The sequence below is a fragment of the Aspergillus multicolor genome (genome assembly GCF_047715735.1).
Source record: "Aspergillus multicolor strain CBS 133.54 unplaced genomic scaffold BDW74scaffold_3, whole genome shotgun sequence".
Classification (NCBI taxonomy): domain Eukaryota; kingdom Fungi; phylum Ascomycota; class Eurotiomycetes; order Eurotiales; family Aspergillaceae; genus Aspergillus; species Aspergillus multicolor.
The window spans coordinates 1,020,131-1,033,739 of record NW_027395954.1 but is presented as its reverse complement, the minus strand read 5'-3'; the positions used below and the strand labels follow the sequence as shown (position 1 = coordinate 1,033,739).

Sequence of the window (13,609 nt, the reverse complement as noted above, 5' to 3'; positions counted from 1 at the left end):
ACGGGCATCCGAGCCGTGCAATCAAATCTGGAGATACGGAGTACTCGGCAATCAAGTGCGATGAGCCGCCAGCTCGAGATACTCGCTTAACAAGAGACGACAACAGCCTTCCCGTGCCATTAGAATGTTATTTCGGCCTCACTGGAATGTCCCATACAGAAACAACGAGGTTATCCAGCATCAAAAGGGAGATGGAGGATGGAAGACGGCCCAAGATTCAGCGGGCTTGGCAGCGGTTCATTTGTCATCCGGAGCCCACTGTGATGTCACTCGAAACGGCGTGCTCTGATAGGGCAGGTTGCCCGGGGCTCCGATCCCTCTAGTTCATGGATCGCTTCGCTACAACCCCACGAAAGCCAGGGGAAATACTCGCGACTTTTCGAACAGCGAAGGACTCAAGCGCTCAAAACACAACTGCATGAGATGCGCGTTTTGGCACCATTCATGCTTGGGGGCTGATGGCTATCGCTTTAGACCCCGCACGGTGTCATACGGGGTATGACGAAAGAGCACGGCTAAGGTTCTCGGTCTCAGCCAACCGTTGTCATCGTCGCTAAATTGAGCGGTCCCTGGGGGGGCTAGACCGTTGCGATGATGTTGTGACAGCGCAGGTTGACAGGGTCCGGATGATTAGCGAGGGGAAACATATCCAGGAGGCTGGTGCACGGTGCAGTAGTGAGCAAGCAACTAGAATTCGTCGAAGCGGTACTCCATTCCCAAGTTATGAGCGACGCAGCGAGGTAGGTATGAGGCTGGCAATCGGTTTATAAGTGCCGCCTTTGAGATGGCCCGCGATGACGAAGAAATACGACAAGGAAGGTTTCCACGTGTTCAGAATGGGAGATCAACCTTGTACTCCGTCTTATTATTGTCAGCTGGATGGATCGGCACCTACGTCAGCGATGATCTCAGCGTGCATACTGGGTCAATCTAGCGAGAAAAAAAAAATGAAAAGGGAGCGAAGAGACAGGTCAACTCTGCCTTATTTACCATCCGCCGCCAATGCGACCTAGCAGCAGTAAGACATGCAGTTCCTCCCCCTCGAGTCCCGGCCTAAAACTAAAAGTAGAGACATGACAGCGTGACACTGACAGGCGCCGGGAGTCGGGACGGCGATGAGGCTGCCCTGAATGACCTCATCGCCCCACAGAACGGGATTTGACCTCAATTTTCTTAAGGAGAACCGCTTCTCGAAGGCTTCGGGACAGCCTTGTCTTGCACGGATTGCTTTAAATAATGACCCGCCTTCTCAAGGGCGGTTAGATATGGAATGTTAAAAACATAAAACAGTGTTTGGATGGGACGCTTTCTAAGGATATGGGTAATATGAACAGTAATGCCTATCAGCGTCGGCAGCCCACTTGGTCCCTCTTCCCCTCCATTTTGCTCATTTTTTTGGTTCCTCCCAACCTCCGAACACCACTGCAAAAGGGGAAGCGGGTTAAATTTGAAAAAAGAACTTCGCTCCTTCATCTCTCTTCTCCTCCCTTGATCTCCCGATTGGCCTCTTCACCCCTACCTCCTAATAATCCTCCGCTATCACCTCGCAATAGGCTCAGTTCAGGCACTTTTAGCTCCAGTTATTACAGGTGGGAGTTCTTTTCTACTAGCTCTATCTACCCCTCCTTCCCTCTCCCAATCCTACCTGCATCGCGGCGTGACCATCACTGGTTGTTGTCTGTATCTCTCTTCTCCTTCCACCGTCCTTCTCCTGCCGGTACACGTTATTGTACCAAGAACCTCGCGTCAGCCACCTTCTCTTTCTCCGCGCCATAACTCCAGGCGACTTTCCCAGATTAATCCTGCTGTCCGTCTCCCCTCGTAATACCCTTATTGCGTAGGGCCGGCTTTTTGTATATCGCCATACTTGAGCTGCTGTAATTTCGCCATCGGTTCGTGGACCAGCAACTGACATGCATCTGAACCAGCAGACCCGCAAAGTAATCTCAGTATTCGTGTCCGTTGGGTAACTTCTTGGACATTCATCTGCGATACAGCCCGTGGCCCACCACCCACCCATCATCAACCGGCCGGCATAGTCTGACACATATCATCACAACCATGGCGTCGTCCACTACTACCACCAAGACCACCAAGGAGGAGAAGCCGGTGGAGGTGCGTGTTTCATTATCTGACTATTCTGCGCGGGCTTGACTGATATCAAACCAGTCCAAGCCAAGAACTCTGGCAGACATGTCTGAGAGCATCGACCAAGCCACATTCGAACAAATTCTCGAAATGGACGACGAGGACGAGCACGAGTTCAGCCAGGGTATCGTGTATGGCTTCTTTGATCAAGCCGAAACCACTTTCGATAAGATGCAGAAGGCCCTGTGAGATCCGCATCCCCTTTCAACCTGCCAAGGGTTAAATGCTGATAGCAACTGCAGCGAGGAGAAGAAACTCAGCGAGTTGTCGTCCCTAGGTCACTTCCTGAAAGGCTCTTCGGCCACTATCGGGCTCACCAAGGTCAAGGACGCATGCGAGAAGATCCAACATTATGGGGCAGGCAAGGACGAGTCGGGAACCAACGACGAGCCAGATGAGAAGGTGTCTCTCGAGAAGATCGAAAAGACGCTGGCGACCGCTAAGAAGGATTACAAGGAGGTAGAGACTTTCTTCCGCCGGGACTACTATCATGATGAGGAAACGCCCTCGTCCCCCGAAGAACCCAAGAAGGACACCAAAGCATAGTTCTTTCAGGGTTTGGATGAACGAGGTAGAAGATGTCGTTACTACTGTCTTGTTAACTGGATATACCACGAGAGGGTGGCAGTGGACCAAGCCACGCCCTCCCTCCTCCCGTACACACAACGCTCGCATACTCCATCTCAACCACGTCAATGAAATCGAAGTTCTTTCACAAAAGGTACGACAAGATCCGACTTGGAGGGCCTGAACTTGAGGCTGGCTGCCACGGCACCGGGCCGTGCGCTCGAGTGTCTGCTTCGTTAGAATTGTATGAACCCAAGGCGTTGCCATGATTCTTTTTTTGAGGTAGATGATAGGTTTGCCCGCATTATGAATGATGATGTCTCATGCACACTGCCTTGTGGCAGGACTGGTAAGCGGCGGCAATACAGTACAGTCAGTCAGTAGTTGAGGGTCGTCGGTCTTTCCTACCTATTTATGAGCAAAAAATGGACCAGTGACGACAATGCGGTGTTTTGGCGGGTTCTGTGAGACCACTCTGTACAACCTCTTTCTCCTCTCGCCTCACCTCGTCCCTCTTCCACCACGACCACCTCGCTCGCTGGCGTAAGATAGTCTGGCTCCAATTGGGTGCCCCGTCTCTTGACAGAATATTCAGTTCCCTCTCCGTCCTCGTCCTCATCCTCCGATCCCGACCACCCCAAACGAGCCCGCCGTTCTCCCTCGCTTCCTCGATACCGTCCGCGTCGATTGATTGCACATGAGATCCAGATTCAGACACGAATCTTCGGAATCGAGCCACGGTGTTTGTTGAGCAGCACAACGCCGACGGAGCAGGACAGAGACACCGTTTCGTCTGCACTCAGTCGCTCCGTCCGTGCGGTATGTTGAGGGTTGAAGGTCGCACAGCAGACGCTCAAGCGGGAGGCGATCGACAGGGAACTCTCGAATCGCAGCTCGCTCCAATTTTTCCAACTCTCGGCTCGATATTTACAGCGCCTTTTTTTTTTTTTTTTTTTCTCCCAGTGACAGTGGCAAGATGTGGATGTGTGTATCCAGAGGGGCGTGCGTACGTTGCGTTGTGTTTTCTTCCAGGTTGATCAGGGTCAAGCCAATCTTTCTTCTTCCTCGGATAGCGACAGCATGGGAAAAGGGATGATGAGGGGTGAAGACACCCCCGGCCGGACTAAATTGGATTGCTTGTCGACAGATTGCCTAATCTTGCCTATGAGGTAAGGTCGAAGGCCGTTCTCTTCAAGCAGCCCTACCTAATCAGACGCGCAGCTTGCACGGTACCTGGTTAACTTGTCCGCGATCGTCGGCGGGCAGGACAGGGAAGGACAACAACGGCGCTGCATGCATGCATCCCAGTCGCAAACGCAACAAGCTCAGTCAGTGGAAGCTCGATTCCGTCCTCGAAGCGAAGGCAGAATGAAGCATCCTTGACCAGCATTAGGTGGCCTGGGCATGGTCTCATTGATCGATTGACTTTTGCCATTGCCATTGCAAATGCCTGCCAAACTACATCCTCGATCCCATCGATCAAGGACCAAAAAAAGAAGCTCTGGGTAACTTGCCCTTGGAGAGGAGAAAGATATCAGTCCACCTATGGAGCCACTTTTTGTTTCCATCCTTTCCTCCTGCGCATCAAGGCCGTTTGTACGACGCTTCTTTGCCCCATTAGGAAGTAGGCAGTATCCCGGCGCATGTCTTTGACTGGACCACAGTCGTGTGTTCCTTTCTTTGATCGGTTGTGTAGGTATTTAAGTTTGGCTTCGTTGAACTTGCCATGCTGCCACTGCTGTTATCTTCCTGACCTATATCTACCATCTGGACAAAGACAAGAGGCACGCCTGTATCTTCCTTTCTCTAGTGGCAATCGTGCAACAACAGAAAAAAATGCTCCCGGTAGGGCCCCGCGCCTCCAAAGAGGAGTTCATGGCCGCCCTCGGCCTCAACTCTCACGATCCACAGCACGAGCAATTTTACCGCGCGATGCGAGTATGTCATTACAACCCTCCCTTGGCCTACTCTGATGTCGACTAACAAACTATCTATAAGGACGAAACAATCCTGATATACAACCATCTGAACACCTCCCCTACCAACCTCCTCGACACTCTCACCAATACATCCGAAAAGCCCAAGCCGCCTTATTTCTGGCATCACATCAAGCCGGAGCGCCAGCAATGGGCGATCTGCGAGATAGCGCGCAATGCATCACCACGCACGAAGGCGCTCTTCGCCTCGGGCGAGACGAATGGCGAGTACGGGCCGAACTGGGTTGCTGGGTGGTTGCTCTACAGTGTGTTTCGGAGCCGAGATGTGAGGAACAACCGGAACAGAAGGAGAGGAGAGGAGCAGGGCCCGAGTCAAACCAGTAGCCAGGCAAGGGCGTCCGACACGGGACAGGCGCAGGGCCAGGCAAAAAAGGAGTATTACGATCCTGTAAGGAACGGGTGAACGGTCGAGGACTGGCCTGAGCTGCATTTGGCTGCATTCGGGATGAGGCTCAGTTTCAAAACGGTATTAAGATCGCGTCGACACTTGAGATTGAATTTGTTAGGGCATAGCGTAGCGCAAGGAGACGGTTAATTTACTCTTTTTTCTTTTTCTCTCTGTTTCCCTGATTCTAGAACGCAAGGACTGGAGTTACTACCTTCTATAGTTACCTCAGACTGTAGCCACGTCCCTCTATTATTTATCAACTCCCATATCACAAGATATCCTAGTAACCGTGCTTACCTCTGTGCCATCATTGGAAGCCACCAAGCTCCTCGGAAACTACCCTCACCTTCATGCATCGAGTCCTAGCTGCCCCAGGCACTCGTCAGTACATTATCTTCGTACCTTGTACCAGTCCGTCTAGAAGAGAATAGCCGCTGCCGCTTTGTGCTAGTTGACCTAGTCTGTCCCTACACACCAACAGCTCATACATACCTGGACACTGGCCGGAGTAGGTCAACTAAGAATAGTACTATTCTACAGCGTGCCTCTATTCAGGACTATGTCCTCCCATGGCTTCGATTGTTGGCGCTCCGCACAAGACTTCATGCTACGACAGTCATAGCTTGATTGTCTGCTAGTATATTTTTGAGTTGATGGGTCACGATCATTGGCAAGAATGTCACTGCCTGCTTATGTACGGCTGTTCTGCTGCGTATAGTCAGGGAAAGCGAATTGCTGCGGAGCACTAGCGATGTTGTATAGACTAGATGCTCATTATGACCCATTAACCCAAGGTGTAAAGATACAGTAGGGTGATAATAGAAGAGGAAATGCTAAAGAGAGAGAAGAACAGGGTAAACTCCATATTGGATCTGACTTTTTAGCATTACATCGAACAAAGTTGGCCCTTACCCTTTAGGTACGCCTAGGTACTCAGAACAGAAACAGTGAAAAACAATAGAGATACAAACGCAAATTGACGTCTTTCTGCTAGCCTGAAAGACTGCGGTGGAGGTGATGCTGAATGGGTCTTCAAGAGAGGCTAGGTCTCCAGCAGCTTCTGCAGGTCAGGTCTGGGATAGAAAAGGATCTCGTCCTCTTCTCCGTCGAAAAAGTCAACGAATTCCATACTTCCACGCTTGATGCTCTCCAAAGCTGTCATCGCCTCGCAGCACTCAAGACGCCCGTACCGTAGACCTTTGAGATCCGGATTAACCACTTGCTGTAGAAGCTTGTCTCGGTGTTCATGGCTGTCCTCCCATGAGCAGGTATCTGCGTCAACCATGATCAATGTAAACTCCTTTATGGACTGTTGGTCAGCGAAGAAGTATGGTGGGCAATGGCCCGCGGCCTGCAACTCGCAAAACATCTTCCAGATGTCATCCATCGTCCCGTCTGGTGCATTTTCTTCGTCTTCTCTCCATGGTATCGTGTGGCAGTACTTGTCAAAGTCCACGAGCTCTTCTTCTAAAACCCCCGGTTGCTCCACCTCGTTGGTAAACATCTCAACTTCATCGTCAGTAGGATGGTTGGTCAGAAGGAGGACCGCAAGAGTACCCATACCCTCTTCTCGTGGTACTTCCCAAGGTGCGGACACATAATATAAAGGTTGCTCGGGTTCGTATAGAATCTCGGTATCAGCAGGGCTTTTCTCGGCGCGTCTGTTTCTCTTCATTCTATTCATTTCTTTCCGCAGCTCAAAGGATCTGAACATTTCAGTTGGGCGAGTCACGACATGCCGAACCATACGAGCGATTGTGTTTCGCGATATGAACATAAACCCTCCGGCGCCGTGATATACACTTCTAAACGGGGAAACCTGCGGCTGTGGCTCGCTCTCCGGTAGCGGTTCGAGAAGGAAGTTGACAGGGCATACAAATCGTGCATGTATGATTTTCCAGTACCGCTGCAGATCGAGTCGGCATGCAGTCCGGCTGTACTTCCATGGGATGAGGCGTACGGTCAATTTCTCCGGGAACCTCATGTCATGCTCATGGCCTATTTCTTCGTCCGAATCAGAGCCCATGGACATGTCCGAATCTCCATATTCGCTATATTCGTCGTCGTTGTCTTCGTCACCTTCGATTTTTTTCGTGCATCTATCAGTTCTTCGCTTCTCTTCTTCGGCTTGCTTCTTTTTCTCTTCGTCTGCTGCTTTCAATGCATTGAAGCACCTGTTAACTTCCTGCTGAATGCGTGACTGCATTGATTGGCATTCATCATCTGTTGCCGGGAAGAGAAGAAAGATGTTCAGGTCTGCTCTAGAAAACGTGGCCGTCATCACAAATGGCGGCTCGTCACCATCGTAAAGACAGTTGACTATCTGATTAACCAGCTCTCGAGGCAGCGGCGTGCTCTCTGTCAGTGCAGTTCTTGCCGTTGCCTCAAACTCTTCGCGTCCTGTTATACTTGCAGTGTTTGGCAAGAACACGCTCTTCGAGGGATCATGAAGCTCAACCCCCCAGTTATAGAATTGCTCGAAATGGGTCATCCAACTTCTTCCTAGAACATCAAGAAGAGTAACATCGTGACCTGCACGCTTGAAAAGATTATGGCTCGTCCCACCGCTTGTTGTTCGCCGCACAGCAAAAACCTGTATTTCATCTTCCTGTGCGCCATTTGCAGAGGTCTGAGATCTGATATCAACCACGATGCCGCGGTGGCCATGGTTCGTCGGTTTGAAGCCGGGGTTGTGTTCATCTCTGAGTCCACGTTTGAAGTGATCGTCCGCAACAAAGAAGAAGCTATATCCGGATCTGCGGGCAATGACAGCGAGGCCGTAAAGGTTGGCTTTGCTATCCTTGTAGTATCGCTTGAGCACGTCTTGACGTTTGTCTCTAAGTGGTTGAAGGAACGCTGACTCTGAAGGACGCCATAGTTGAATCCACGCCACCGGTCCATTTCCGTCGTTATCCTTGACACATTCCTGTAATTGACTGACGGTTTGAGATACTTCAGCGTCCGTCAGGCTGGCGATGTCGATAAAAAGCAGTGGGTTCCTGCCTGCTGCTGGAGCTTGAGGTAGAAAACGGGATGGAAGGATTTCATAGCCGGGAGCTGCTTCAGCCTCCATTTTGTATAGGGGCCTTCTAAGCAGGTGACCGTTTAGGAGAGGAGCAATGATACTGCAGTCTAGGTATCACGATGAACGCTGGACCTACCGTGAAGAAAGCTTGGAACGAAAGAAGGGCGGCTTCACAAAGAGCTCAGATACATTCTTGAAGCAGATATAATGAGAAGTATGTCAACAATGGAGATGGAAATGCTGATGTTAAAAGAAGAGAGAGGAAAGACAGATGAGAAACGAGGGCCTGCGAGGTTTTAAAAGAAAGACGTGACGAGAAGCTGATAGATAACGAGGGAAATCTCGATCTCGAGCTAAGGACAACCCGGTGGGAGTAATAGGGAAGAGGTTGGAGAAATCCGGGTCTGCGAGGTAAGTAGGAATGAATCATAGAAAAGAGGGCAATGGCAGCTAGTCTGTGCAAACGGGGCAATCACTGCGTATCAACAGTCTTGAAGAGATTAGCCACACACATAAGGGAAAATGACATTCGCTGGTCTCAGCCATGATCTATGGCTTAAATGCAAGAGGAATATGTACAGATACTATATACAGCCCAGATAGTCTAAGAATACAAAGAAGAAGGCAAGTCAGTAGTAGAAGTTTGGCTTTCAGTCGTCGTGCGCCGCCTTGTTGTCTGGATCTTCACCCTTGCGCTTCTGCTGGTCTCGTTCGTTCTTCAGAGCCTCGACGACGCGCTCATCGCGCTCATCCAGCGTCTCATCCCATTCAGTCTCATACTCAGCTGAGATGGTCTTAATCTCCCTGCGCAGGGCATTTCCTTCATCAATCAAGTTCTCCCATAGTTGTAGATCTACTCCCTTAAGCTGGTATAGCTTCTTCTGGCGAGCGTTGATGGTAAAATCGAGCGCCGAGCGGTATGAGATCTCACGGTTGTGGTAGAGAAACCAGAGGTAGCCTCCCATCAGTGTCGACAATGATGCCAGGTATGTGATTGGCTCCATTGTATCCCATCCCAGGTCTGTCTCAAATGTAAGCTTATAGACAAGAAGCCACCAGGAGGCCAGTACTCCAAAGCCGCCGAGAGCAACGCGTTGTGCGCCTCGATGCGCCAATCGATCACATTCGTGCTTGATATCTGCAATCGTGCGAATCCGATCTGATATCTTCCTCAGCCTCATACGAAGGTAGTGCGTCCGTTCTTCGAAAGATGGGACCGTGATCCTAATTTGGTCCAGCCCTAGCGGCGCCCCTTCAATGGCCACGATAAACTCTCCGGCTCGCGCAGCATCGCGAATGAAGTCACCGATCTCTGTGGCATGTGACCATCGAACATATCGTTGCTCTCCGTCTCCGTTTGGCTGCGGTTTCTGTAGGGAGCTATATGTGTCGAGCTCTTCCTCGGGCGGCTGCGATTCCTCTGGGCCCTCACCGGTGTCATCTGCAACTGCGACTTCTTCCACTTCCATCGTTTGCGATGAATCGACAGATTGCTTGGTCTTCTTGCTACGTGCTTTGCGCGGGCGAATCGGGTGGTTCTCAAACTGGTATGCAATGAACGATACTCCTGGCTGTCTTTTCATTCCTCTCTCGTCCTCTATCGGTGGTAGCTCGGCCTGAATTAGTCGTTCAAGGTAGGATAAGGGTTGTTGTGAGTGAATAAGGATGGCAATAGTCTCGACATCTAAAACTCCCTTAGCAACCATCAATTAGCCCCGAAACAGCGCAGCTTACCCTTGGGGTGATCGGTCGGCAATGGAATCAATAGCTTCAGCAGCCTCGACGGGGTAGTTAGTAGTTTCCCTATGAATTAAGTGTTAGCCGCCATAATGACTTTCTCAGACACGAGAACATACCTTTCTCCGCTGAATTGGCAAAACTGTCCCTCGGTCTGGTTTCCCGCCGTAGCCTCTCGGTGCCCTCCTCCTCTACAAACTCAGACCCGTTTTTCTCATGCGAGCCCTGTTCTCTCATCTCCGTCCGTTTCTTCTGCTCGGCGCTTAACTCCTGTCCGTCCCCGCCATCAAACGACGACTGAGTACACCGCCTCCCAATAGAAGGTACCGTCTTTCCAATGCCCAGATTTCCGGGATATATATGTTTGTTCCATGACTGACACCCGGACAGCACATGTGTCCGTCGCAAGCCTCCCGTTGTTGCGAGTTCCGAACTCCGAAAGGGCGACGCATATGTATGTGTATGCGGTAGGCTTCGTCCTCCAGCTCGTAGACCGTGGGCAATTACCATGGCCTGGCGGCCCCGGAAAGCCAATTGCATCTCTCGAGGTTAGGGAAGGTGTACCGTGGTCGACGTAATTGTAGGTTTATAGCTTAATGTCAAAGTAGTCGGAGAATGCGGGGAAGGACTAAGAGTGCTGGGGACTCGTTTGCAGCTTGGATGAGACACAAATTAGTCTCTGATATCCCTGCAACGTCTAAGAAGAATATGAAAGTGTAAACTTGAATTTGAAGGCCAGACAGAAGAATTGGACACGCAATGAGTGTGTTGTTCCAGGTTGTTACTGCTGCGGAAGCTTAACGGTGTGATGTCATTGTTACTCAGCAGTCTCGGCCCTGTCCGTGGCTCGACATCACAATTTTTTTGTTAGGAACGTGGTCCAGCCGGCTTACCTAGGTTTAAATTTTAGTATCATCTTGACGGCGCGTATAGGTTACGCTATCAATCCATAAGAGCCTGGACGATACCGGTTCAATGTTGATTGAATGGTTCTCTACGTGCTGTTTGTGCGTAATATATTATTGATCAATCCGAAAAGTGTGCCTATAGATAGGGAAATAGAACTCTGTTGACGCTGTGTAAGCGAAAGAAACTGATCGTAGCCACCACTGTGCGAGAAATCAACCTTGCATGTATGCGTTCTGGGGCTCAGTAAGCCCGCCAGCAGACCCAATTCACCATTCCCGCAAGGAGTTCAAGACGCGACAGAGAGCCGTAAATGATAAACAATTTAGCAATGAATGAACATTTCGATCTATGGGATATTCATGTCATGTCATAAGTCATCAAGTCATAAGATACCGTGATCATTTCCGCCAGTCGTTAGAGATGTAAGTGCATTGAACCCGAGTCAATCAACAACGCGTCCGCCCGTCTCGCCGAGCATTGTCTGGTTTGGCCAGGGACCAGGCCCGGTGTCAAGACAAAAACGCTATTATGCCCGTTGGCTGAAGGCAAATGTCCTAGAGTGCGAACCAATAGATCGTCGATCGCGGCCCATCCGCTCCCCTTCATAGCTTCCTGGGCTGCTTCCGCCGCTTCTGCTCCCCTCACTCGTCGACATGTCGCTCTCGTCTGCGTAGCGGGAATGCCTCCCCTTGCCAATGGCCACGGGGATTCCCTGGGCAACGCCACCGTGCTCGTGGCCAGCTGGATACTTGCCGTCATTGACGGAGAAGTTGCGGCAAATGAGGTATGCGCGCATAGCTGCATTTTCGCGGGCTAGGGTCTCGGAAGCGCAAACGACATCCGTCTGATACTCGCGGTTGTTGACGCGGACAATGCAAGTGTACCCGGTAGCGCTGGCGTAGGATTCGTAGAGTGGCTCTGGCCAGTGACGGCGTCGGCAGAGACCTGTAAACATGGTTATTGGACACTGAACGTGGGACGTTATTTTAGGCGATGAATTCCCCGGCTTAGGGACACCAATGGCAGCAATTTCCCGACGGGTCAACAAATCACACAAGATATAGATAAGATGGCCCGTCTAGTTTATTGTTGCAACGAAACATGGACCTGCAGCGAATGTATGTTGCCAGCATCTTTAAACGCACGAGGCACAGGATCCCAGGAAACCCAATTAGGGTATAACTCCCAGCAAGGGACCTTGAACAGGAATAGAAAGACTACATACTTGCAAGGTAGAGAACATAGTACATCTTGACGACAAGTAGGTGCCCAATCAATAGCGTGGTGTACGAAAATATAGGGGGAGTATTCGCTGCCTCAACTTTCTGGATACTGCACGAGATCCCGGTAACCGCCCAAGGGGTGATTGAGACAAGCCCTATATTGACGGGTGTTTGTTTGATGCCCAACGGCCACGTTTCTCTGCAACAGTCAAGGTCCGCGACAGGGGAGATGAGTCGAAAAGGCTTAGGATGACAAGTTGAGGCAACGAGAAGGGAATCCACAGTGGATTTGAAGCTAGTAGCCCTAGGGAGACAGCAGCATGCCCTGTACTTGCGGGAGATGAGATAAAAAGAAAACGTAGGCGACGGCCATCATGTTAGTTAGGTATAATCAGCTCAAATAAACCAGGTGGGGTCCATAAAGCAGCGTCAGGGTAAGAGTGAAGAAAATATCAGAGGCAAAAAGGTAAATAATAGAAAATAACAAGAAATATTAAAACGGTTCAGAAGCAGCGGCCTCCAACCGGCGCAAAGGTTTTCTCCACCAAGTCGGTGGACAGAAGACGTGGAAGGGGAAGATTCAATGGTCCAACGCAGTCCTAAAGTTCCCTAGCCTCAATCGTCTCGCTTTCCTCCTGTTTGGAGATTGAAACTGTGATGTGCTGGCATGGCTTGTAGCCAGTGATTCAGCATGAAAGATCAGGATGTACTGACCCATCTGCCACGGTGTAATTCGCCGCTGATCTAGGCGGCGAAGATTGACATGGTGCTCAGGAATCCGGACCAAATCGTCCGTCTCGACCTTTGAGGATTTCTGCAGCACGAGTGCCAGTTTCCTAGGTACAACCTGTCCCAGGGTGAGCATCCTTGACAGTTTCTTTTTTTTACCCGGGACGCTTCGAGGAGGTACGGTAAGTCGCTCGTGGGCCCCGCAGAGAAAGGTTTAAACCCATAAATCATCTTGACATTAGGCGCCGGCAGTCAAGAGATACTTGCATGGAAAGGTATTGAAAAGAAATAGTCCGCCAGGGTCCGCTAATGCAGACAATGATAATCCATGATGAGTGGTAGCTCATGTCGCGCAGAGAAGCTCTGAAATCCCCGGATGGGGTCCTGGACTGTCCAGAGGCGATTGGGAACGCTCTGCATGCAGGCAAAACCATAAGGATCTCGAACAATATTCATTGCAATCCTTGATTTGTTATAATCATGCAATGTGCACTAACTGCGCGCCTTGGCATTGGTTAATGGTGCTAAGAGACAATCATGCTCGCCGTTAGCTCGGCTCGTAAACCGAGCGTCGCTTCCTGCTGAGGCCCAATTCCTTGTGAGCGTTTGAGCGTGTGGCATAGGCGCCGATTGTTGTATGTTGTGAATGACCCGAAATCCAACTCCAACGGATAGAATATCGATAAGGCCGTGCATAATTTCCGGTTCAGCCATGATTTGGCGCTCCGCTTGGTATCGACGACTATCCTGGGTGGGACGATAGGCTGGCAGTAAAATCCCGAAAAGGCCCTGGACTGCTCACCGTGGGTCAAGAGCAGATTGGCCCCAGCCATGCCTCGTTATTGATGTTGACGCCGGCGGGCAGGCATCGGATGCAATGATGAGT

At 50.6% G+C, this 13,609-nt stretch overlaps 5 protein-coding genes across 5 annotated transcripts; 2 read left to right on the top strand and 3 right to left on the bottom strand.

Moving 5' to 3' along the window:
- Positions 1-2,193: 2,193 nt before the first annotated feature.
- BDW74DRAFT_174309 (Hpt domain-containing protein) lies at positions 2,194-2,694 on the top strand (the record flags this gene model as incomplete). The annotated part of the gene is made up of 2 exons (XM_073728001.1): positions 2,194-2,333; positions 2,391-2,694. The coding sequence occupies 2 exons, from the start codon at positions 2,194-2,196 to the stop codon at positions 2,692-2,694; spliced, it is 444 nt and encodes a 147-aa protein (XP_073587820.1).
- Positions 2,695-4,551: 1,857 nt separating this feature from the next.
- BDW74DRAFT_174308 (uncharacterized protein) lies at positions 4,552-5,115 on the top strand (the record flags this gene model as incomplete). The annotated part of the gene is made up of 2 exons (XM_073728000.1): positions 4,552-4,653; positions 4,714-5,115. The coding sequence occupies 2 exons, from the start codon at positions 4,552-4,554 to the stop codon at positions 5,113-5,115; spliced, it is 504 nt and encodes a 167-aa protein (XP_073587819.1).
- A 1,027-nt stretch (positions 5,116-6,142) lies between these two features.
- On the bottom strand, positions 6,143-8,173 carry BDW74DRAFT_174307 (uncharacterized protein; the record flags this gene model as incomplete). Its single annotated transcript, XM_073727999.1, has 1 exon — positions 6,143-8,173. The coding sequence occupies one exon, from the start codon at positions 8,171-8,173 to the stop codon at positions 6,143-6,145; it is 2,031 nt and encodes a 676-aa protein (XP_073587818.1).
- Positions 8,174-8,724: 551 nt separating this feature from the next.
- Positions 8,725-10,607, bottom strand: BDW74DRAFT_77392 (uncharacterized protein). The gene is made up of 3 exons (XM_073733685.1): positions 9,982-10,607; positions 9,860-9,928; positions 8,725-9,809 (listed from the first exon to the last, which is right to left on the bottom strand). The coding sequence occupies exons 1-3, from the start codon at positions 10,400-10,402 to the stop codon at positions 8,776-8,778; spliced, it is 1,524 nt and encodes a 507-aa protein (XP_073587817.1). The 5' UTR covers positions 10,403-10,607; the 3' UTR covers positions 8,725-8,775.
- A 690-nt stretch (positions 10,608-11,297) lies between these two features.
- BDW74DRAFT_174305 (uncharacterized protein) lies at positions 11,298-11,726 on the bottom strand (the record flags this gene model as incomplete). The annotated part of the gene is made up of 1 exon (XM_073727998.1): positions 11,298-11,726. One exon carries the CDS (start codon positions 11,724-11,726, stop codon positions 11,298-11,300), a length of 429 nt encoding a protein of 142 aa, XP_073587816.1.
- Between the last annotated feature and the right edge of the window lie 1,883 nt (positions 11,727-13,609).

Excerpts from the sequence above, each read along its gene's own strand:
- BDW74DRAFT_77392 (XM_073733685.1), bottom strand. The coding sequence starts at position 10,402 with ATGCAATTGGCTTTCCGGGGCCGCCAGGCCATGGTAATTGCCCACGGT. Across the intron at positions 9,929-9,981 it reads TGCCAATTCAGCGGAGAAAG|GGAAACTACTAACTACCCCG; the intron begins GTATGTTCTCGT and ends CTTAATTCATAG. Across the intron at positions 9,810-9,859 it reads GCCGACCGATCACCCCAAGG|ATGTCGAGACTATTGCCATC; the intron begins GTAAGCTGCGCT and ends AGGGAGTTTTAG.